Raw genomic sequence first — 25,084 nt, 5'->3', positions numbered from 1 at the left:
AGAGCGATTTTTATGTTGAGCAGTGGGATGAGATGGGTTAAGGTGAATGAGGAAAGTGAATAGTGCATGGGAGCTGTACATGGGCAAGACAAGGAGAGAGGGACTGATGTGGACTGATTTTTCCCAAGACCTAAATGGGCGGTGGGATTGTAAACCAACATCAGCTACAATGATGAGTGCTGTAGTGAACATGTTATTCTGCACGGTGAACACCCTATAAAAAAGAAAAACAATGCCAGAATTATTGCTGGCCTGCCTGTAAATTGCTGCTGATATCCTCGAGTTCTATGTGAATTCACCTTTACATTTGATGCCCACCTTAGGAAATTCTGGTTGAGGAATAATAAGGATTTTGTAGGTAGCATTTTATTCCTCTTAGCTGTATTTTATTGGTCCCTCTTGTGGTTGTTTGTATCATTGCATCTGTTTTGCAACTCAGTGAGTCAAAGGGGTTCTGCACTAAGGCCCCATGCAGACAACCGTAAAAACGCCCGTAATTACGGGTCCATGGACTTCTATTGGCCACGGGTACCTCCCCGTATGCTTACGGGAAGGTACCCGTGCCGTTGAAAAATATAGAACATGCCCTATTTCAGGCCGTAATTACGGCACGGACAGGCCCATAGAAGTCTATGGTGCACCCGTAATTACGGGAGCGTTGCTAGGCGTCATCAGTAAATAGTCACTGTCCAGGGTGCTGAAAGAGTTAAACGATCGGCAGTAACTGTTTCAGCACCCTGGACAGAGACTTCCGATCACAATATAGATCAACCTGTAAAAAAAAAAAAGACGTTCATACTTACCCAGAACTCACTGCTTCTTCCTCCAGTCCGGCCTCCTGGGATGATGTTTCAGCCCATGTGACCGCTCAGCCAATCACAGGCCAATCACAGGCTGCAACTGTCACATGGACTGCCACGTCATCTAGGGAGGTCGGACTGGATGTCAAGAGAGGGACGCGTCACCAAGACAACAGCCGGGTAAGTATGAATTTCTTTTACTTTTTCTGCGCAAAGGGCTGTCCCTTCTCTCTATCCTGCACTGATAGACAGAAGGGATGCCGATTACTGCAGTGCAATTTTGCAGCGAAAACATGCCCGTAAATACGGGTGGAATACTGGTGACACCGGACCCGTATTTACACCAGTATTTACGGGAGGACAAAAATAAGTTCATGTGCATGAGGCCTAACCAGGATATAGGGTGCATAAACTACACACACTATATAATATATATTGTGTTAAAGTGTTACCACTGAGAGTATATATATATATATATATATATATATATATATATATATATATATATACACAGTATATATATATATATATCAGATGTTTCTAAAAATAACTTAAAGAGACATTATAGCGATTTTTTATTATTATTGTGGCCCCCGTTTGTAAAGTACAGGCAGGCCATCCTCTTACCGGGCACTTTGTTGCAGAAATAATCCGCCCGCAATTTGGTCACGTGACCGCACTGTGCCTGGCCGATACCTCTTTCACTATGCAATCCTATGAGACTCACATTGAAACAAAAGCTACCAGAGAAAGTAGGGCGTTTTTAACTTGTTTGTCTTCTCCCTTTTGGTGTCAATAAAAATACTGTTACTGTTTTAATACAAATTTGGAGGTGCATGTAAAAATGTTTGCTCTACTTTCTTTGGTAGCTTTAGTTGTTTCTTCAAGGGCATGGACTTTGCACTCCATAGATAGGCGGTGTGCCAGCCCATTCTTGGTTTTTCATATGAGACTCACATTGAGCGTCTCATGAAATTTCCGGCCCACACAGCAGATGTTGTAGGAATCGGCCGGTCACAGTGCGTTCATGTGACCGAATTGCGGCCGGGATATTTCTACAACAAAGCGCCCGGTAAGAGGATGGCCGGCCCAACCTTTTACCAGGTGTACTGTACAAACGGGGTCACAATAAAAAATTTGATGGAGTGTCTCTTCAAATTACCATTAAGTTTACTAGCTGGGACCAGGGGCATAGATATAAGGGATGCATATCACATGGTAGGTGGGGTCCTTTTACAGATTTTGCATTGGGGTCAAGGAGCTTTAAGTAACGCCTCTGGCTGGGATACTTGCCTACGCTCTGCAATCCTTTATTTCTACATCTGTTGTACATCTTTTATTATACCTACAGACATTTCTAGGGTCACATCAAAATCTACCATTGTCCTTGACAATACAGTGACTCAGTATTATGCCCTGTTGGCTTGCAGCGCAGGGCTCCTGGTTTTAAATCCGACCAGGGCAACATCTGCATAGAATTTGTATGTCCTTCCTGTGTTTGCTGGGGTGTTCTCTGGTTTGTCGCACAAGTCTAAAAGATTCCTGATAGGTTTATTGTTTTTCTGTGAAATTGGGTGAGCCTCACTGGGCACAGGGACTGATGTGAATGGTGACAAGCTCTGTATAGGGCTGCTGAATATTGAATATATTGCTGCTATACAAGTAGCGGGAAATATATTGACAGCAGAGGGCCCCTGTGCAAGAATAGTACATGAACCCCTTCCTGTCCAATAGCTCATCATAGAGAAACTCCCTTATGTTTCTAGAACAATCTACCAATAGTTGTGAACTATCACATTTATAGGCATGGTCCCTTACATGCAATATAATAGACAATAATAAGTCGGCCCTCTTATCAAATGGGTCCTTAGGCAGCTGTACAGATTGCACATATAGTAAGCCCGTCCTTGGGAAAATAAGTAAATATATATATACACAGTATATATATATATATATATATATATATATATATATATATATATATATATACATATACAGTGAAGGAAATAAGTATTTGATCCCTTGCTGATTTTGTAAGTTTGCCCACTGTCAAAGACATGAACAGTCTAGAATTTTTAGGCTAGGTTAATTTTACCAGTGAGAGATAGATTATATAAAAAAAATAAAAATAAAATCACATTGTCAAAATTATATATATTTATTTGCATTGTGCAGAGAAATAAGTATTTGACCCCCTACCAACCATTAAGAGTTCAGCCTCCTCCAGACCAGTTACACGCTCCAAATCAACTTGGTGCCTGCATTAAAGACAGCTGTCTTACATGGTCACCTGTATAAAAGACTCCTGTCCACAGACTCAATTAATCAGGCTGGAATGGGCTACAAAACCATAAGTAAGATGCTTGGTGAGAAGGAGACAACTGTTGGTGCAATAGTAAGAAAATGGAAGACATACAAAATGACTGTCAATCGACATCGATCTGGGGCTCCATGCAAAATCTCACCTCGTGGGGTATCCTTCATCCTGAGGAAGGTGAGAGCTCAGCCGAAAACTACACGGGGGAACTTGTTAATGATCTCAAGGCAGCTGGGACCACAGTCACCAAGAAAACCATTGGTAACACATTACGCCGTAATGGATTAAAATCCTGCAGTGCCCGCAAGGTCCCCCTGCTCAAGAAGGCACATGTACAGGTCCATCTGAAGTTTGCAATTGAACATCTGGATGATTCTGAGAGTGATTGGGAGAAGGTGCTGTGGTCAGATGAGACTAAAATTGAGCTCTTTGGCATTAACTCAACGTCTTTGGAGGAAGAGAAATGCTGCCTATGACCCAAAGAACACCGTCCCCACTGTCAAGCATGGAGGTGGAAACATTATGTTTTGGGGGTGTTTCTCTGCTAAGGGCACAGGACTACTTCACCGCATCAATGGGAGAATGGCTGGAGCCATGTACCGTCAAATCCTGAGTGACAACCTCCTTCCCTCCACCAGGACAATAAAAATGGCTCGTTGCTGGGTCTTCCAGCACAACAATGACCCGAAACATACAGCCAAGGCAACAAAGGAGTGGCTCAAAAAGAAGCACATTAAGGTCATGGAGTAGCCTAGCCAGTCTCCAGACCTTAATCCCATCGAAAACTTATGGAGGGAGCTGAAGATCCGAGTTGCCAAGCGACAGCCTCGAAATCTTAATGATTTACAGATGATCTGCAAAGAAGAGTGGGCCAAAATTCCATCTAACATGTGTGCAAACCTCATCATCAACTACAAAAAATGGCTGACTGCTGTGCTTGCCAACAAGGGTTTTGCCACCAAGTATTAAGTTTGTTTGCCAAAGGGATCAAATACTTATTTCTCTGTGCACAATGCAAATAAATATATATAATTTTGACAATGTGATTTTCTTTTCTTTTTTTATATATATAATCTATCTCTCACTGGTAAAATTAACCTAGCCTAAAAATTCTAGACTGTTCATGTCTTTGACAGTGGGCAAACTTACAAAATCACTAAGGGATCAAATACTTATTTCCTTCACTGTATATATATATATATATATATATATATATATATATATATATATATATATATTGTGCATAGATATGTGTGTGTGTGTGTGTGTGTGTATACACTATGTGTGTGTTACTTCTTACGTGTACCATTAATATTTGCATAGTAAATACCGACAGATATGACAGGGTTGTTATAAAGTGAAAGCTGTGTCACAAGAAGCTGCAGTTTTGCAACATTACATGCGGCTATTTAAGAGGGTGCCTCTTTCCCCTAAGGACTCATAAAGGAAGTAAGTCATTACACTAAGGTCCTTCCATGTGACCTCTCTGTTATGGATACATGTTATTCCTTTCTTTTCCTCTGTCTCTGCCCCCTGTTCTTTTCTCATGTACCCTGAATCTGAGACTGAGTTTACACCAGTCAGACCTGTTCTAGGTGCAGAGTTCACAGCTAAGAAAACGTTGTTATTTCTGTTAGTGACTTTTGGCAAACTTTACAGGAAGACGGAAGGGATTTGATTATCAGAATCAGAAGGGAGGGACGTGGACATTGTCCACACCACAGGTTGGAAACTGACTTCTCCTGATCACTCACCTTTTCATGCCCGGGAAAGCTGTAAGTATATGTCTATATATTATGTATTAGCCATTGAATGTATTGTAGAAATAGTAAAGCAATAACTAAGTATATATATATATATATATATATATATATATATATATATATATATATATATATCGATCAGCCATAACATTAAAGCCACAGTGAATAACATTGATTATGTCGTTACAATGGCGCCTGTCAAGGGGTGGGATATATTAGACAGCAAGTGAACAGTCATTTCATGAAGTTGATGTGTTGGAAGCAGGAGAAATGGGCAAGTGTAAGGATCTGAGCGACTTTGACAAGGGCCAAAATATGATGGCTAGATGAGCGAAGGCTAGCCCGTCAGATCTAAAACCCGCAGAAGAGCTACGCACAAATTGTTGAAAAAGTTAATGCTGGCTATGATCGAAAGGTTTTAGAACACACAGTGTATCACAGTTTGCTGTGTTTGGGGCTGTGTAGCAGCAGACCAGTCAGAGTTCCCATGCTGACCCCGGTCCACTGCCGAAAGTGCCTACAATGGGCAGGTGAGTATCAAAACTAGACCATGGAGAAATTAGAAGAAAGTTTTCTTTTACATCATGTGTACGGCTGGGTGCATGTGCATCACTTTCCTGTGCAATAGATGGCGGATACCTTATGAGAACAAGCTGAGCCGGTGGAGACAGTGTGATACTCTGGCAATGTTCTTCTGGGAAACCTTGAGTCCTGGGATTCATCTGGGTGTTACTTTGACACGCATCACCTACCAGAATATTGTTGCAGACAAAGTACACCGCTTTATGACAATAGTATTCCCATAATGCGTCCTGCCACGCTGCGAAAATTGTTCAGGAATGGTCTGAGGAACATGATAAAGACAGTTGACTTGGCCTCTAAATTCCTGAGATCTCAGAATGATTGAGCATCTGTGGGATGTGCTGGAAAAAAAACAGTTCAATCCAGGGAGGCCGCACCTCGTAATTTACAGGACTTAAAGGGAATGTGTCCCTAGAAATTTTTTTATATTTTTTTTATTTAAACAATTAATATTTAAGTGATTACACATTGTTTTAATTTTTTAAATTTTTTCACAAGTAAGGAAATATTATAAATTAGATTCTAATTTATAACATTTCCATGTGCTGGCCACTAGAGGGAGCAGTTCCCAAAATTGCAGCATGGTCACTGTGGTAAAGCAACCTCATTGCTTTATGCTGCAAATTTGGGGTAGACACACTCTCTCTAGTGTCCTCACACAATCCCCCCTCCCTTATTCTGGCTAGTGCCAGGAGAAGGAGGGGTTTGAATCTTCAGACCTCCTACACTGTGTGCCGCCATTTTCTGAGCGACTGCAGAGTCTAGGAGGATTAGATACAGGGCTCAGCAGACAGTATAACACGAACATACACGAACATAATACACACATCACATACACGAACATAAATTACCTGCTGCTGCCGCCTCTGCTCCTATTCCTTGCGCCTTTGCTTCCTTGAACATATGGCCGGAAGCTGCGACCGGAAGTCGTCATCTTACTGTCCAGCAGCGGCTTCCGGTCCACATGAAAATGGCGCCGGATTTCGCTCTGTGAACGAGCTTCGTTTTTGTCTGTGTGGGTGCGGCGCATGCGCCATTCCCACACAGACAGCGTACGCTGCAGAGAATGGAACGGCTCCCATTCGCATTCTCTATGGGGATGTATGTGCCGTATTCCATCTCTGTATGTGTCGTTAATCGACACATACAGAGATGAAAAAAAAATGGCAGCCCCATAGAGAAGTAAAAGTAAGTACAAAGTAAAAAGTAGAACACGAGAACACAAATAAATAAAATTTATGTTAATATCATACTAAAAGCAATATGATAAAAAAAAAAAAAATGTCATGATACCTTCCCTTTAAAGGGGTTTACCAGTTATAAGAAATTGATGGCTCAGGATAGGCCATCAATATCTGATCGGTGGGGAAACCGACTTTTGCCACCCCCGCCGATCAGCTGTTTTGAAGGGGTCACGGCACTCAAGCAAGCGCTGCTGCCCCTTCATTCCTGTCACTGCTCATACTCTGAATCGCTGACACACTTAGGCGGGATTCACATGAACGGGTCGTTCCCGAGCCCGAGTGTCGGCCGGTAAAATCGGCCATTTTGCCCGGCCGGTTTGCATAAAGTTTTGCATCCGTGCCGGGCCGGGCAGATCCGGACAGTGACATCAGCGGCAACTCCTGAAGGGGAATCCCCATGTGTTCGGGGATTCCGCTTCAGGAGTTTCCCCTGATGTCACTGCCCAGATATGGACAGAGACATCAAGCGCTCTGTCCAGGAGCGGAATCCCCGAAAACATGGGGATTCCGCTCCTTCAAGGAGCTAAAGTGCGGCTAGCACATAGCAGAGCGGGGAGATACCTCCCTGCTCTGCTATAGTGGCGTCGCTACAGTAGTAGCAGCCGCAGGAGCAGCAGCTGCTGCTGCTAGCGGCGCCATCGAAGGTGTCGCCGGGCCAGGGTGATTTTAATAAGCAGGGGAAGGGAGCCAGCGCAGCGCTCCCTCCACCTGCTGTACACCCCGGCCCTGCCACACAGTGTGCAGCGATGCCATTCGTCAGAATGGCATCAACTCCTCCACCTCACATGCACTCTGCGCTGTGAGGAGGAGGAGATAGAGCGCAAGCCACGGAAAACCCGGCCATCACTCGGAACACATTCCGGTGATGGCCGTGTAATACCCGGCCCCATAGACTTCTATGGGAGCCGGGCGGCCGGGTACCCGGGCGAAGATAGAGCATGTCCTATTTTTTGACGGCCGGATTTCCCGGCCGTCAAAAAATCGGTCGTGTGAATAGCCCCATTAGGGGTCTATTATTCCTAATGCAGCCGGGTGCCGGCCGTTTTATGAACGGCCAGCACCCGGCCGGGAAACCCTGCCGTGTGAATGAGGCCTTATAGCGGTCGTTCACAATATTACAGCCTTCTCCCATTCAAGTAAATGGGAGAAGGCTGTAATTCTGTGAACGAGTGGGACCTACACACTATTAGTCAGGTGGTATTAATGTTATGGCTGATCGGTGTATAGCATCATAATAATCTTAATAATAATAAAAATCTTTATTTATATAGCCCAACATGTTCTGCAGCACTTTACAATTTAGAGGTATATGTGACATTACAGAGCAACAAACGAACAAATCAATCAAGAGGAGCGCGGTCCCTGCTCGCCGGAGCTTACAATCTATGACAAATTGGGGGTGATACATGTAAAAAGTGCTTGTTTTGTTCAATGGTCCGGCCATCTTTTATACATATGGGGTGGTACACATAAAGCTTTTATGAGCCGGTCACCAGCCAGTATCCGTGTATGACAGACATGAAGTGCATTAGGGTGCAAGGAGTGTGGGGGATACTGTTAAAAAAGGAATCAGGTTCTGAGGACTAATGTAATAGGAGGGATGGACGGTTGAAGGAAAGGAGTCAGATTAGGGAATATGATAGGGCTGCTAAAAAAAATGTGTTTTCAGGGCCTGCTTAAAACTGGAGACGGAACCCATGAACGGAGTCCCGACGCAGATGTGAACAAAGCCTAATGTGTAAGGCCAGCTTTTGAGATAAAAGACAAACAATCACTGCTGTTTTGTATTAGAACGGGTGCTGATGTCACGGTAAGAGGTATATAAATATGTGTCTACTTAGAGTACAGATGGTACCGAAAGCCAAATCTGATGATAGTTTGTCCAATAAGGGCATAATCGACTACGCTATTTATTCCGTCAAAACGACAGAACCCTTGCACAACAGAGACAAACGGAAACCATTGGCACCGGATCCGTCATCATTTAAATCAATGTTGATGGAAACTGAAACCTTTGGTTTCCATTTGTGTCAGTTAAGGTCCCATTCCGACAGAAAGCTCAGACGGAACGGGACCCTGGCGCAGATGTGAACGAAGCCTTCACTGGAATATGCAAAAGAAACCAAAGTGAATACAGTGAGAAAATGCTAAATCCAAGCAGATGTCACCTTAATGGGGATTCATAACATAGAAAATATAATGTTCCTTTTGGTTTGGTCTGTGAGACCCTTATGGCATCATGTATGGTGATTATTCATTTTGGCTGTGTCCTGTCTGGTCTGTTTCCGACTCCCTCATAAACATGCACGCTTGTAACGGTTAAGAAAAAGATGATAAAAGTACATTAAAAGATACATTAAAGTACAGAAAAATTAGATGTAGCTTACTGAATACTGCCTTCTACCAAGCAGGGAAGGGGTAGAAGGGGAATTCTTGTCATCGGAAAAGAGAACAAATCTCAGAACTCTATTTTATTATTATGTATAATGATGTGGTCCATGACTTGTGTCTTTTAGACCTTGATAAATATGTTGCAGAGCTCTGATACTTACATCACACCTTGGTCCATCCACTTTTGAAACTCTAAATTTAAGGTGTCTCAACTCACCTCCTCTTATGCCAGTGTTACAGCGGCCAAAGAACGGACAGAGGCAGCACTTCCAAAAAGAGCAAGAGCTATTTATTCACCCATGCGACGTTTTGAAAAAAGTCCAGTTGGACTGAAACGTCGCATGGGTGAATAAATAGCTCTTGCTCTTTTTGGAAGTGCTGCCTCTGTCCATTCTTTGTCTGCTTGATATCCAGGACCGCGGACCAGGTCTGTTTGAGGCGTGCACCCACTTGCAGTCCAGTGCTGTGGAATCTTTTCGTTTAGTGTTACAGCGGCAACACATTGATACATCTGCTCATGATCTGCTTCTTTATGTTGCCTTACGTTTTATGGTAATTACATTTATTACATTTCAGTTGAACATAGTAATCACCATCATTCTGTAAAACATGGGAAAGGACGTGCTATCATTGTGGCTGGATGCTGGGGAGGGCAACAAGCTTCTCTGCATTGGAAAGGCTATTTAGTTACTGGGTTAAGGCAGCAAACAAAATCTTTTGCCAGGTGAAGGAAGATACGTCTATGGTCCTCACTAATCCTAGCAATGAAGTCCACAAACCCCGTAAAGCACTAGCATTGTTGAACACCCTCAATGTTATTGCACCTGCTCATTGCCCGCTCCCCCCCCCCCCCCGCCCGCTTATCTCTATGGGCACAGATAAAAAGCTATGTTCATTTACGGTCCCAAACGGCAGAATTACAGGGAAGCATCCACAACATTTTAGTTTTTGTAAGGTGCCAAGGACGTGGCCATATAGTCCCAATAAGTTGAGTGGAAGGTGAATTAGCATACGGGGTGCACTTATTAGCAGTGCCCTTAACAGAACTTGGGGGTTTAGCTGGCTTACTTTTCTTAGGGCATTTAACATACATTGCAGTAATCCAAGTGTGCCTTAGGCTCTGTTCACATCACATTCAGCGTATGTGCCAGGAGACAATCGCGGCGCATACTCTAAAAGTATCAATACTTTGGTACAACTTTGTATTAACTGTATAGGAAAGTATAGTCTGCTACGGTGGGTCACGGCAAAAATATTATTCTGCACAGTGTACGATTTTTTTTAACATAGGGCCTATTTATGATGTATGTGCCACTGTATGACATACAATCGCGCACGGCACACGGACACACTTCCGTGTGCCGGGCGTGATTCGCTCTACAGTTGTTGATGAAATGAAGAAAATAATAAAACTACCTCCTTCATTGATGTTTCTAAACATTAAAACCACGTGTCATAACGAAGCCATACGCGCCAAAAACACGCAGCCGCGCCAAAAACACACACAGCCGCGCACCAAACACTGATGCCACACGGAACTGCAACATGCGCAAAATGCGGCGTTCTTTGCGTGCGCAAAACGCACGCGTTCGTGTGAATTTCGCCTAACGCAAATATTTCATATCCATTCCTTCATTGATGTCAGTCTGGGTGACAGATAATTACTTACTTAGAATTTAACTTTTTTTAAAAGAAACTTGTATCCACTTCATTCTTGCCAATGAAGAGTTAAAATAACTGTTTCTGCCCTCATATATTTTTTTTGTCACATGCCAACAGATAAAGGAAGCAGCTTGCAACATCTTAAAGAAGAAGTCATAGCGACTCATGCCTTTAGTATTGTCTAAACTCTTGTGATTCGGAGGCAGTTCTAAAATATAAATGACTGGTACTGATGCGACTCTGGGTCCCCTTGGAAAAACGGCGCAGGACAATGGATGATAACATCTTAAATTGCCAGGGTTCTAACAAAGAAGCTGGAGAGAAGAAGCAGCCACGACACAGAAGCATGAAAAAGTCAAACTGCAGTACAGAAGTTGTTGAGAACAGATCTTCCTTTATAGGAGATGCAAGAAGCATGAAGAGGATGGAGAGCATGAGCAGAACTCCATCACCTGCCACAATCAGCAAAAGGAAAAGAGGGATGAGAGGTAGCCTATGGAGCGCAACCGGATCACTGCCATTTGGTGGAGCATGGATCTCAGCAGCTAGTTTTGATGTTGTTGATTCTCAAGAACCGCAGTCCCAAGATTCAGGTATCAGTGGTTTAGTACTTGACCCGGTGGAGCACGCATGGATGATAATGGTTGCTGAGGGCAACTTTGAGGAGCTACAGGACTCACTACAGCAGGATCCTAACTTACTTTACAAAAGAGATTTTGTGACTGGTTACTCTGTGATCCACTGGATTGCCAAACATGGGCACCACGAAGATTTAATTAGACTTATGGATTTTGCGAGTGCTAGTGGCTACTTTTTGGATATCAATACTCGTGCTAGTGGTGGTCTAACTCCACTCCATATTGCAGCACTACAAGGGCATGATATACTCATCAAAGTTCTGGTAGGTGCATACAATGCAGATATCCATGTTCGTGATCATAATGGTCGAAAAGCTTGGCAATACTTAAGGTTCAGGACTGATAGGAATCTTCTGATACTCCTAGGTGCTCCTGAAGAAGAGGAAGCTGGAGCAATGGTTGGCATGAACAACAATAACAACAGCCATGCAGCTACTCTGCAGAAAATGGCACTACGGGACTATGATGAAATGGATTCACTCCCTAAAGTAGCATTGTCAGTAGCACCCTTGAGGAACTTTATAAGGAGCGCTTATAGTTTCTTTAAGAACTGGTAAATTACATTATGGTATGTCAACCGGCAAGATTAATATTAATGAATTGCACTGGTTTATTTTTGGTAACAAAATCTGGACAAAGGGAAAAAATGAAATAATTTGCTTGCATTCTAAGTGTGATATGAATATGGAATAACACTCATAGGCATAAGTCAAAATAGAAAAATGAAATTCTAGAGTGGGTGAATGCAATAATAATTTTTTTATGGAATTTTATTTACGTTTTTTGCATGTAAGTTGCTATCAGATGAATTTAAAAATATTTGATAAACATCAGAGCCCTCTGATCAGCTGGAAATGTTCTGATTGATGATTACCTTAAAGGGGTTGTCCCATTCCTGCAGGAGGGGAAATGTAGGATTACATAGCACACCGGTCAGTCTGGTTAATAGATGGGGATCCCAAGAAAGGAACCATTCTCCAAGACTTATAATAATAATAATAATAATAATAATAGGGCTTTCCTGATGGGATAACACCTTTAAGCAGGGTTTTAGTTTACCAAATCAATGATGCAATGAAGGAAATATAATGCCTTTTATATACAGGTATGTGTATACAAATATTACATAGGTACAGAAATGTTACATGCCGAATATAAATATAATTTATTGACATAGACTGTGATTGTTAGGCCAGGTCCAGACAACACTGTTGCTCTACACTTTTTGCACCAATACGTGCATAACCTCACTGTTTGTATCTGGCCTTATACTTGTAACATATCATTCTGCTAAATATGAGTACATATTGATAAGGACCAGCGGGATATTTTAAGCAAGATGTTAGTCATTTGCAGGGAGCCCACCTATAGGCTAATAGGTCTAAATCCGGGGCCAGTAGGCTACAGTTGGGACTGTAGCACAAGCTCCTATGCTTCTATACTTCATCAATAGAGTTGACCCGCTATGATTGAAAATAAAAAAAGTGATTTTTTACATATTGTCACATAGAGGGGCTTCGGTTCGGCAGATCCTCTAGATATATGCTCATTACTTATGTCTTTCTTTGATTGTATTGCTTTTTGATTGGAACTGGTTCCAAATACTAATTGTTGCTTCCATACGCTATTGTCACTGTATGTTTTCCCCACCTGTTTTCCCTATTGTTTTTTTTGTTTTCTTTTTGTATTACTGTATAACAGTGTCTGTAATTTTCAATGTAAGTCTCGTGTACTAAAATTGTAACTTTATTTCTTTGCACTTTGGGCTAATGTGCCCCTCTTTATATAACGTTCCGATTTATATTTCAAATAAAAACAGATTTGAGAAAAAAGAAAATAAAGAGTGATTTTGACATAATTTACTAATATAAGACCATTTTTAGGTTTTGGGAGGCAATGCTCTTTAAATAGTGAGAATACAATAAAGAATATATGTGATCAAGGTTAGAATAGATGTAAGATTCAGGATATCCTATGACATAGACAGGCTTATATGGGCTTATAGCAATCAGCGGAAACTGAGCAAATTAGAGATGGTAGTCTTTCAAAATGTGACCTTCTAAAATAGTCCAGCGGACTGAGCGCAGCTCTGCAGGGTGGGGCACTCTTTGTGTAACCTTTTAACATTGTATTTTTTATCAATCTAAATTCAAATTTCTGCCGAGCAATACTTCTAGGTCAGAAAACCTCCTTAATACGGTGCCGTAAAAAGGAACCCTCCGTAGTAAAGAGGTGCAGGGACTTCATGTGCCTCCGTACAGCCTTTATGTACGCCGATTATGTAAGCATACGATTATGGTTTGGAAGTCATGATCAAGAATTTGTATTTATTCTGGTATTCTTTCTATGTAAGACGCTAAAAGGAATATGAAGTCAGTTAAATGTTGTTTCTCATGACACGAGAATGTAATGTTTAGAGCTGAAGAGTCTGTTTATTATGTAAAATGGCAGATCCTCCGTGACACTGGGGTGTTGTCACATCCTGACTAGGAAATGCTGAAAACTTCCTTGCTTAACAAACCACTGAAATGTGCAAATGTTTAGATATTAGATTTAAAGAGGAACCATCACTTTACTGTAAGGAACAAACCCTAACATTTATTTTACAGTTTTTTTTCGAGGAAAAAAATAAAATAGTTTGATACCAGGCATAGCGTGCATGTACGAGCCGCTGTGCCTGGATAAACAATAAAGGGGTTCTGATGATCGGTGGGGTCCTGAGTGTCAGACCCCACCAACATCAATTTTTTCTTTACTCAGTGTACAACAAACAAATGTTACAATCAAAGACAATGTCGACTCATTATTAGAGGTATAGATGTGATCCAGTGGGAAAATAACACAAGTGTGTCGTACATCTACATGTCACATCTTGTCATAGAGGTTTACAGGTGTGTGTGTGTGTGTGTATATATTTATATATATATATATATATATATATATACACATACAATATCCAAAAGGAACATTACATCTCTACACCAATAATCGGCCGGAGCAGCGAGCACCGATCAACAAGACATCATTGATCGGCGCTCGTTTGCTCCTGTCACACGTTCCCGATATTTTAGTTTTTTAAAACGATACGACCAGCAGATGATCGAAAGCAATTATCAGCAATGATTGTTCTATGAACGCTCGTCTGCCGATAATCGCTCAGTGTAAAACCCGCTTTAGTTTTAACCCTTGACATCACAGAGGATAATGAACTTCATAAGGACCAGTCCAGGCTTGTATTGAGTGATGGAGGAATCACACTAGAACTTCGATACTTTATCAAAAAATTTTCAGCCCAGTGTGTTCTTATATATCAGCACTACGGAAGGGTGTCCTGTCCGTGCCGTGGAAATGTTCCGAAAATTATGGAACATGTCCGTTCTTTTGCGGGCCGTGCTCTCATACTTTTTATGGGAGCACGGTCCGAAAATGCGGCTGTCAGTCGGCGGCCGGCCGTGCCCGCATTGCGTGCACGGTCGTGTGCATGGGGCCTTAAAGATTGTTCACATGGGAATTGAATAGCTGCAGATTTTCCGTCTGGATTTGGTGGTGGAAAATCTGCAGCGTGTCACAGTAGCAGCAAAGTAGATGAGATCTTGACAAATCTTATCCACACACTACAAAAAATTTCCACGCAGACATCGACATGCAGTGCACATTCCGTTTTGTTAATTTCTGCTGCAAATTGGTCACGGATTTTCCCCCAAGAGTTCAATGGGTAAGTCAAAATCTGCAACAAATCCCAATTGCTGGAGACCAGGATGAATACCGGCAAGGGACTAGGGAAGAGTTAAAATAAGATCGCCGAGGGGGTAAAGTTTATTTTATTTTTTTACCCATTCGTCGGATTATCTACAAGGAAATACTCACAATATGGTGTGGATTTGCTGCTGTGAATTCCCCTGCATCAGTCAGCAGATTTGGTGTGGAAATTTTCTGCAGCAAATTCAGTACGTGTACGTATCCTAATTGAATACAAGGTAGGTATCCGTGTAGAGGTTTTATTTTACTAATTGTTTGACATTAGGGACTCGAAACTTGGAGATACTTTATTTTCATAAAACTTCCCTCAAGCCTCCAGTTCCTGCCCCCCTTCCCTTGTCCCACACAGTTCAACCCTAACCCACTCTGTGTAATGGAAAGTTTACTATACAAAGCGTTGTGGTTTCTGGCATGCTCCACTGACAACGACTTCCATATTTCAGAGATATTTAATACGTAGATTTATAACTACAAGGCCTCGGTTTGGGATTTTAGCATAGGACTGCAGCTTTCTTAAACCCGTAGGCCCCTGGGTTCACAGATTTTGACTGCACGTACAGATGTAGCAGAGTTCGGTTTATCAATGAAACAGAAATGACTCATTTGGAGTGTTCTTGAGGACTGCAGGTTCTCAGACGGAGAACGCATCGTCCACCTGCATATGTCCTTTCATTGTGGTCAAGTGCCGTCAGTGCAGCTGTATTGTTCACAAATTCCCGTAACTTTTCTGCAATAGGGGAGCTGGGCACAAGTCTATGATTATTTAGTAATGTGCGGCGACACAGGCTGCAGATGTTCAGAGGATGTGATCACTAGATACAAGTTGTTTGAACCTGCCGATTTCAGACTATATATGTATGGATTTTAAGATGCACAACCCATTGTTCCTGCGGGAGAGAAGCCACGGCCAGAGGCCTTTAGCAGCAGCTGACCTCCCTCTCAGAGTGCAGTCACATTTTGTTGCAAAAATTTCTGCAATTAAAAATAAGTTCCATTGATCTGAGTGTAACTTGCAGAAATCTATATGCCTTCAGCAGAAACAACCCCATTCAGGTGAATGGAACTGATATTAAAGAGGCTCTGTCACCAGATTATCAAATCCCTATCTCCTATTGAACGTGATCGGCGCTGCAATGTAGATAGCAGTTGTTTTTTTTAAAAACGATCATTTTTGGCCAAGTTATAAAATATTACCCGAATACTGTGGATTTTAGAAATATCCCATGTGACACCAGTACACAGCTTGACAAACTTTCCGCAGAAATGAAGGCGCACCTTGTGGATTTTGGGACTTTTTTTTATTAGGATGTGTTACCAGGCACCATCACATACGTCTGCAAATTATGAAGCATTAGCAGGTATCGGACCAAATGTTTATTAGTCCATAAAGTATGTCAGCCCATGGCCGTCACCTTCATTTATAGCCTATAAGGAAATACCTCCCATAATGCACAACACCACAGCTCAAAATTAGACCGTGCATCTATAATGAGCTGTCCTGGGTACACGACGCAGTCAATACTTTAAGAACAAAGCTCATGGAATTAGTGTGGGGATAAATAATTACACCAATCATTTCGGTCGTTTTCATACGGGCTTATTAAGAGCAGCTTTTTTGCACCCATATTTTACGGACACATCCCGTGATTCATCAGAACCAGAGTAAGCGCACCGCAGGCTTCTATGATGCTTTAAAGTCAATCCTGATGATCCACGAGTTGTCCGTGTGTTCAGTCCGTAACATGGGAACAAAAAAAAAAAAAACGGACCTGTATTACACCCGTGTGAAAGCAGCCTTAGGCTGGGTCCACAGAGTCTGACAAGTTTTTTTGATGCGGAAACCGCTCCGCAAAACTTGTCAAAAACTGCCTGAAAAAGCCTCCCATTACAATGGGAGGCGGAGGCTTCTTTTTCCCGCGAGCGGTAAAACGTCTCGCGGGAGAAAGGAGGGACATGCCCTATTTTGGGGCTTTTACGCCTCTGACCTCCCAATGACATCAATGGGAGGCAGAGAAAGCGTATTTCGCTGAGTTTTATGCGTGCAGAGCTCAATGGTCACGGGTGAAAAACAGTTAAAATCAGCGTGCAGGGAGGGGAAAATCTGCCTCAATCTTCCAAACGGAATTTTGAGGCAGAATTTCCGCCTGCAAAAAACTATGTGAACCGTATAAGCAGATTTTGGACCGGAGCTCACATGTAAATTTACTGCTAGATCTATAACTTCGTTCTTGTAAACAAACTGACAAATACTGATGGTGTGTTTTCATTTATTTCAAATGCAAATAGCAGATACTGCTACAAAATGACAGCTATATAATAAGATGTTGATCAGGTCTTCACGAGGAACCCGCAGAGAGTTGGTCAGCCATTTTCTTTACAAGCCGAGCTTGGTCCTTCTCCAGTGTCTCCTCTTTGAGTTGTACCTGCGATTACAATACACGTTTTACTACAATATCACGGACTTCTTTTTGGGAGCGTTCAGAAGACTGTAAAGTAAATATACAGCAGTAACCTGTAGCGGTCAGCTCTGAAGGATTCTCCCTGGATGAAGGAGAAACCATCAAATAAGCAGACATCTTTAATATCTGCAGGATAATGACAGCACTCCCACTAGAATGAAGCACTGTAATTGCAACCTGCATTGGAACACCCCCACACAAAAAATACCTTCAAACACCCCCCAAACAAAAAACACAAAATGTACGTAAAAAAACAAAAAATATATATCATGGAAAGCTGCAAGAAAGAAAGAAAACATTTGCTGCCTGTAGGAACCGGGAGTTCACATGGTGCAGATGAGACCGTGCTCTAGAATATTACCACATGCCCTTCTCCTGGAGTTCAGGGATTCTGTGATTTCACTGTATTTTTGTGTTAAAAGCATTTAACCGGTTCAGTACCAGGCACCAGTTATTTTTCGCATGTCTTCGTTAACACCTTCCCGACCGCCCACTGTCTTTTGACGTCGCTGCAGATGAAGCTGATGAGCACTCACCCTCTAAGCAGGAGCTGTTACTAACAGCTCCTGATCTTAGAGCAGCCTCCTGAACACAGCTGGGGTCGGCAAACATTCGGAGCCCAGCTGTTTAACCCTTTGATTACCGCGGCATGATCAAAGGGAATTCCCCTCTTTGATCGTATCACCGGGATTCCAGTGATGCGATCAAACAATGGGGAATCCCTCTGCAGTCAGCCCTGGGGACCTACAAAGGACCCCAGGGCTGTCTGTTCCATGTGCCTGCTGTTCGGGCACTCTATGTGCTGCCCGATCAGCAGCCTGTGTCATAGTGACGCAGTGTAATGTATTAGCGTACAGAAGTATGCTAATACATTACAAGTAAAAAATAAAGTTACAAATAAAGTTATCCCTTGATGGGATTAAAAAAAAAAGTAACAAAACAAATAAATAAATAAAAAAAGTCCCAAAAAGAGGAGTCTTTATTTTGCATTAAATATATTTTATTGCCCCTACACTAAATAAAAACAAAAAACCTACGCATATTAGGTATCTACACGACCGTAATAACCTGAAGAATTAATCTAATGGGTTATTTAGCGTGAAACGTGAAAAAAAATAAAAAAACTATTCCGAGAATCGCTTTTTCCTATATTCACGCCGTAAAAAAAAATTTTTTTACCCCCAAACTGTGGGGGAAAAAAAATACTATTTCTCTCGCATAAAACAAGGCCTCATACAGCCATGTCAATGAAAAAAAAAAAAAAAAAAGTTATGGCTGCTGAAACGCAGAGAGGCAAAAACAGAAAAATTGAGCTGGTCATTAAGGTCTTTTCAGGCCCGGTCATTAAGGGGTTAAAACGGCTATAATGTTTTTGTTTTGTCATTAATGCAGGGTTCTCTTATTTTTATACATATCATTTTTGTTCTTTTTTTTAGCATTTTTAGGCTTATAGTTTTGCCAAAAAAACGGGCCTTTTTACTTTTTAGCTGTAGTGTTACCCTATAATAGAGTGATCATGGCCTACCATAAATTTTGATATATCACATCTCTATTTTAGGGTAATTGGGTCAGGGCTAGCATTAAAAGAATGATTGGTGGGGGGAGCATTTGGTTTTTGGAGGGGGGTATACTATATGTAATTGTTATTTTAACTATTTTTGGTTGTTTTTAACTTTTTTTTTTTTTTTAAAGAACATTGGAAGACTTAATTATTCAGATGAGCACTCACTTGACCACCGGGTCCAAAAGAGGCAGCAGCCTCTATTCTATACACAGAACTTATTGAGCGCTGTGTACGTAAACACAGAAAAGACAGAAGCAGTAAAACGGTTGTCTTCCCTTCAGGGTTCCTGACAGTGACTGTTGGGCACAAGACATTATATGGCATATTTTACATAAGACTGTTTATAGGGACAAGAAAAACGGATGCCACGCAGAAACCCCACTGAAGCCATACGGACATGAAATACAGTCTATTTTTTGCGCACGCAAATTGGACATGCTGGTGTGAATGAGGCCTAAGACTAATGTCACTAAACCAATTGCCTACTTTCTCCTATAAAGCATAGAATCCTGGACCAAACAGCAGAGATCACAGAGCTGTTTATTTCCGGAGGACAACAAAATGGCTCGATGCTATAGGTGGGCATGTACATGAAAACAACGTTAAAACAAGCCGACCCCCCCATGTAGGGGGTATCTGTAAAGCTTCATACATACCTGATCTTATTGCCAGTCTTCATTCTGATCCACTGTGGGATTGGTCTGTTCTGTTTCTGCTTTTTGGCAAGAAACCTCTTAATTCTGAAGGTCTTGTGGGACGACTGAAGGGAAAAAGGGAAAACATAGAACATTAAAAATATAACCTTTAGGCCTCCTTTACACAGAAATTTTCTGACACTTTATACTGCATCAAAAGAACACTTAAAAAAAAAAATTCACTAGTTCTTAAAATGTAACAAGCGTTTTTTTTTAGTGGCGTTTTTCATTTAGTACATGCTTTTATTCAGACGTTTTTCGAAGTCCTATAGGAAAACTGCCCGAAAAAAAACACCAAACCCAGGTCATGGTGCACTTGAAAATATGCCACAAAAAAAAAAAGTTGAATGTAGTGCATTTCATATTTTAATATAAACCTTAGGCCTCATTATTCACTGTGCAATAGTAAATATACGTGGTTTTTCCCTTGAGTAATATATGTGTTTCCAGTGAAACACAAACCTTAGGCCTCATGCACACGACCGTAGCCATGTGCACGGCACTGATTTTCAGGTTGGCCGGCAGCGGAGTGTCACCCGCAAATTGCGGGGCATGCACGTGTCCATTATTTCCTATGAGCCTGGACCATGCACGGTCTGTGGAAACCACGGTCGTGATCATGGCCCCATAGGAATGAATGGGGCCGCAATTCTCCCGTGGATTGTCAGGGGAATTGCGGCTGCAAAAGCACGCTCGTGTGAATGGGGCCTTAGGTAACATCTGTCAGCACTAAAAAAAACACCATGAAAACCGCAGCAAAGCTGTATGTGAATCCGGATCTGGAGTGCAGTCACAGTCAAAGACATTTTCTGCTACTTAAAATCAGTTCCATTATTCACATGAATGGAACTTGCAGAAATCCGTGCACCTGCAGCAGAAAAAAAAACATTTAAATGAAAGGAAACGATTTCCAGTTGCAAAATATTTCTGCAATATTTTCGTATGTGTCCCTACAGTAGGGTAGGGACACATACAGCGTAAACACTGCTCATTTTCCACAGCGGATTTCATTATGAAAAATCTGCAGCGTGTTACAGTAGCAGCAGAGTTGGAGATTTAAAACAAATCTCATCCACATGCTGCGGAAAAAAATCCACCGAGAAACCGTTCATAAATTGACTTGCTGTTTTTCAACGTCATTTTATGCTGCGGAATCGCTGCTTTTCTCCATTGAATTTAATGGGGAAGTAAAACCCACAATAGGCAGATGTTGCTATTTTTGCGGGAGAAAAGCGGTGATTCTGCGGCACAAATTCCCCCGGGTGTTGTCTTAGCGACGCAATCCTGTTTTCCCAATAAAAGGTTGCAGAGGTCACATGGACCGCAGCATCATCCAAGGCTGTCCTCAGAGCAGAGTGACACGTTGCTATGACAACAGAGAACATAGTAAGGCTATGTTCACACAGAGTATTTTGACGAGTTTTTTGACGCAGAAACCGCGTCGCAAAACTCGGCAAAAACGGCCCGAAAATGCCTCCCATTGATTTCAATGGGAGGCGTCGGCGTCTTTTTCCCGCGAGCAGTAAAACTGCCTCGCGGGAAAAAGAAGCGACATGCCCTATCTTCGGGCGTTTCCGCCTCTGACCTCCCATTGACTTCAATGGGAGGCAGAGAAAGCGTATTTCGCTGTGTTTTATGCCCGCGGCACTCAATGGCCGCGGGCGAAAAACGTAGCGAAAAACTCAGAGAAAATCAGCGTGCAGGGAGAGGAAAATCTGCCTCAAACTTCCAAACTGAATTTTGAGGCAGATATTCCTCCTGCAAAATACTCCGTGTGAACATAGCCTAAGAATGATCTTTTTTTCTAGCATTATTTCCGCAGCAGAGATTGCACGTGAAAAACGGCACCAAAATATTTCACTCAGAATTCCCTGCGGCTTACAGGACGTATACACTGTGTACTGTTACGCAGCATATCTGCACCTATCCTTACAGTGCTTCTATAGGATAGCAGCTATCACCCCATGGCCATATGGTCCACCTTGAGTTCTACATAGGAAATATAGTAATCATTACATACCGGGATACACATAAGAATGGGTGTAGCTAGGCAGGAAGAATTGATGGGGTGGAAAAAGAAGCCGACGCACTGTAAATATCCCTACTATAACCACATCAAGCTACAGGGGGTGGCAGTATCAAACATCACTGGGAACAGATAGAAAAAAATAAAGTCTACCCCCACAAGCAGTATTCCTCCTCTAGTACAACCAGGCAGCAATGAGGTTTCGCCCACATTGACAACGGATCATGGGACTAGTTAAATGGCTACATTTCAGAAAGCATCACCCCGGACAGAAGAATATTGCCACGGGTATATTCACACGTAGCAGATTTGTTGTAAAAAGGTGAATGCGGTTATTTCTGCAGCATGTACAAGGATTTCTGAAGGCCCTGTTCAGGTGAATGGGACAACGGCAGAGAGCTTGGCTACAAATCTGTCACGTGTGAATTCACCCTAAAACATTCCGAAAAGTTTAACAAAATAATTACAAATCTCCTTTCAGCGACAATACAGCAGCTATCCCATCATGTCAGCAGAGAACAGGACTATAATACGGTCACCCGGTCCTCAATCCTCTGCAGCCAGACAGTAAATGGTTAAAAAGTACATACACTTTACTATCCCAACATAGACGTCATGTTCTTCAGAAACCCAACCAGTACACCCAGCGGCCTCCCACTGACCAAACCTCGTCTACCAACTAGTAGGGGATTCTGATAATTTCCCAATGATTCCTTCTCAATTACAGCGGGAACGCAGAGGAAAATAAGCTGCCGCTTCAGTCACCTCCGGTACAATATACACACGAAACGACAGCTCGGGGTCTCCGCCGATATACAGCACACCCCCAGAGCCGAGATAATGCGCCGCCGTGAAGGATTACATCGGATTCACTCACCATGGTGAATCGCAGCGACCCTGTCACCACAATGGCGGGTGAGAAAGAGGAAGACGGAAGTCAGAGGGCAGAGGTTAGAAGCGCGGAGGAATAGAGATTGAATTAGGGGAAGACGTTCTCCAAACATGTGTAGTAAAACAAGGTCTCCACCTATCGGCGGGAGGACAAATTGCAGCAGGACTCTAAATGCGGTTCTCAATATGTTTCTTTGTATGTGAAATATTTTAGAAGTAATTTATCCAAACTAGTAAAAAGTGGAGTAGTTGCATATGGCAACCAATCAGTTTCCACTTTTCATTTTGCAGGGGTCCTTTGGAAACATGAAAGCAGAAGCCTGATTGGTTGCCATGGGCAACTGCTATGCTTTTCCTTTGCACTAGTTTTGACAAATCTCCCTCTGTGTTTTAGTTTGCAAGATCGTCAGTGCAGCCATCTTCATCCAACTGGGTCCCTGAATCATGACACATACGTTCTGTTCTTAATCTATTATAAGATATGTGAAAATGGGATCCCTGAACCTTTCTAACGCTCGCCTACTCTTGTATGCGGGATATTTCTGGTTTTGCCACTTTAGCCATAACTTTATTTTTCAGTTGATGTAACTGGTTATATTCACACGCAGCAGGTTTGTTGAAGAAAGTTCTGCAATTGTCCCATTCACGCAGAAATCCATTCTGCAGAAAGAACTCCATTGACAGTGGCGTAACTACCGCTGTAGCAGCCATAGCGGCTGCTACAGGGCCCGCGGCATGAGGGGGCCCGTGCCGCTCACCGTCTCAGGCCCCCCCATGCCCAGTGGCGCCACTAGCAGCCGGCCATTGATATTCAGTCCCAGGCATTTTTGCAACAAATCTGCCCTGTGTGAACTTACCCTTTGAGTGATTACTTACTGCTAGAGGAGTTGTATTTTTCAATGGTACTAGTGTTTAATATTTATTTTACTTTTTTCACTGTAGAAATATTTATTCTACAGGACATTACAATTACGGAGATAATACATTGCTCGACATCGCCGGGCAGAGAGCTACTTAATGCACTGTGCCCAGGGAAGCCCCTGACGTCACTGTCCATATATGGACAGTGATGTCAAGAATTTTTAACTAGGGAGTCCTCAGCCAGAGCATCACAAGCGCTCTGGCCAGGCACTTCTGTCTTGGGAAAACTCTTGACGTCACTGTCCATATATGAATCCACAGCTGTATGGACAATGACTTTAGGGGGTCCCCCAGTCCTGGAGACCCTAGCCAGACTGTTTCAGATGCTCTGGCCGGGGGACTCCGTAGTTACAGGTATTGCAGCCTTCTTCTCCCATTGAAGCGAATGGCAGAAGGCTGCAAAACCTGTGAATCGCTGCTACATGTGTCGACGATTCACAGTGAGCAAGTAGAAATTAAGGGGAAGCAACGCTCGTACGAGCACTGCACCCATATCAAAACAGCTGCCCAACCCATCAGCTATTGATGGCTTATCCTGAGGATAACCCAACAATTTTTAGGGACTGGACAATCACTTTAACATGTGGTCATAAATGACATGTCATGATGCTGGATTGGATGAGATGTGTGTGCAATACCAGTAGAACATTTATGATGCAAAGTAGACATAAACTTGTACCTGTAAATTATTTCCTCTTGAGGTCCCAAGGTACCCCAGGCCGACACTGAATGGTGGGATCACTGTTTAAAAATATAATAATATTTCCTACCAGCAGTACTGGCAATCCCACATTGGTAGGAAACTATCTTGCAGTGAATATGGTCTAAAGCGGCCAAGATCTCCATATTGGTGCTATACCAGGGAATTCCGGCACTTTCTTTCGCTTATACCTCCTACTTCACTTTATTGTACAAATGATCAGCTGACTTGATTTGGTTAGGCATACTCTTTTTTTCATCTATTAGCAGACTGGAGCTACACTACTTTTTAAACCTAGACTCAGTTCTGTAACAACTGCCAGTAGACTTAGGCCGGATTAACACGAGCATATACGGACCGTATGTCGGCAGTATTTCAACATGATTACAGTACGGGAGAGTTGTCCCGCAGCAAGGCAGGGACTCCTAGCATCGTACATAACTATGATGCTAGGAGCCCGGCTCCCTGCAGTGTATTCGGTCCGGGAAATACTGCCATCAAATACTGCCATCTGGAAGGAACTTGCAGAAATCCATGTGCTTGCTGGAGAAACAACCCCCATTCAGATAATTGGTAATGATTTTCAGTCGCAGAAATTTCACCTGGACAAATCAAATCTTAGTCTCCAGCAATGAAGAATTTGCAAATAGTACGTGCAAGGGGATGCAGCAC

General features: G+C 42.5%; 2 protein-coding genes and 1 non-coding gene across 3 annotated transcripts; 1 reads left to right on the top strand and 2 right to left on the bottom strand.

Moving 5' to 3' along the window:
- Positions 1-10,882: 10,882 nt before the first annotated feature.
- Positions 10,883-13,125, top strand: SOWAHD (sosondowah ankyrin repeat domain family member D). The gene has a single exon (XM_075834356.1). It carries the CDS (start codon positions 10,992-10,994, stop codon positions 11,952-11,954), a length of 963 nt encoding a protein of 320 aa, XP_075690471.1. The 5' UTR covers positions 10,883-10,991; the 3' UTR covers positions 11,955-13,125.
- A 4,317-nt stretch (positions 13,126-17,442) lies between these two features.
- RPL39 (ribosomal protein L39) lies at positions 17,443-22,881 on the bottom strand. The gene is made up of 3 exons (XM_075834355.1): positions 22,778-22,881; positions 19,836-19,939; positions 17,443-17,579 (listed from the first exon to the last, which is right to left on the bottom strand). Exons 1-3 carry the CDS (start codon positions 22,778-22,780, stop codon positions 17,531-17,533), a joined length of 156 nt encoding a protein of 51 aa, XP_075690470.1. The 5' UTR covers positions 22,781-22,881; the 3' UTR covers positions 17,443-17,530.
- LOC142660101 (small nucleolar RNA SNORA69) lies at positions 17,667-17,799 on the bottom strand. Its single transcript, XR_012850417.1, has one exon. It is a non-coding gene; the product is annotated as a small nucleolar RNA SNORA69 (small nucleolar RNA).
- Positions 22,882-25,084: the final 2,203 nt, after the last annotated feature.

The sequence above is a fragment of the Rhinoderma darwinii genome, chromosome 8, assembly GCF_050947455.1.
Source record: "Rhinoderma darwinii isolate aRhiDar2 chromosome 8, aRhiDar2.hap1, whole genome shotgun sequence".
Classification (NCBI taxonomy): Eukaryota; Metazoa; Chordata; class Amphibia; order Anura; family Rhinodermatidae; genus Rhinoderma; species Rhinoderma darwinii.
Note: the sequence above shows the minus strand (reverse complement) of the source record. Positions and strands in the feature narration are given on the sequence as shown.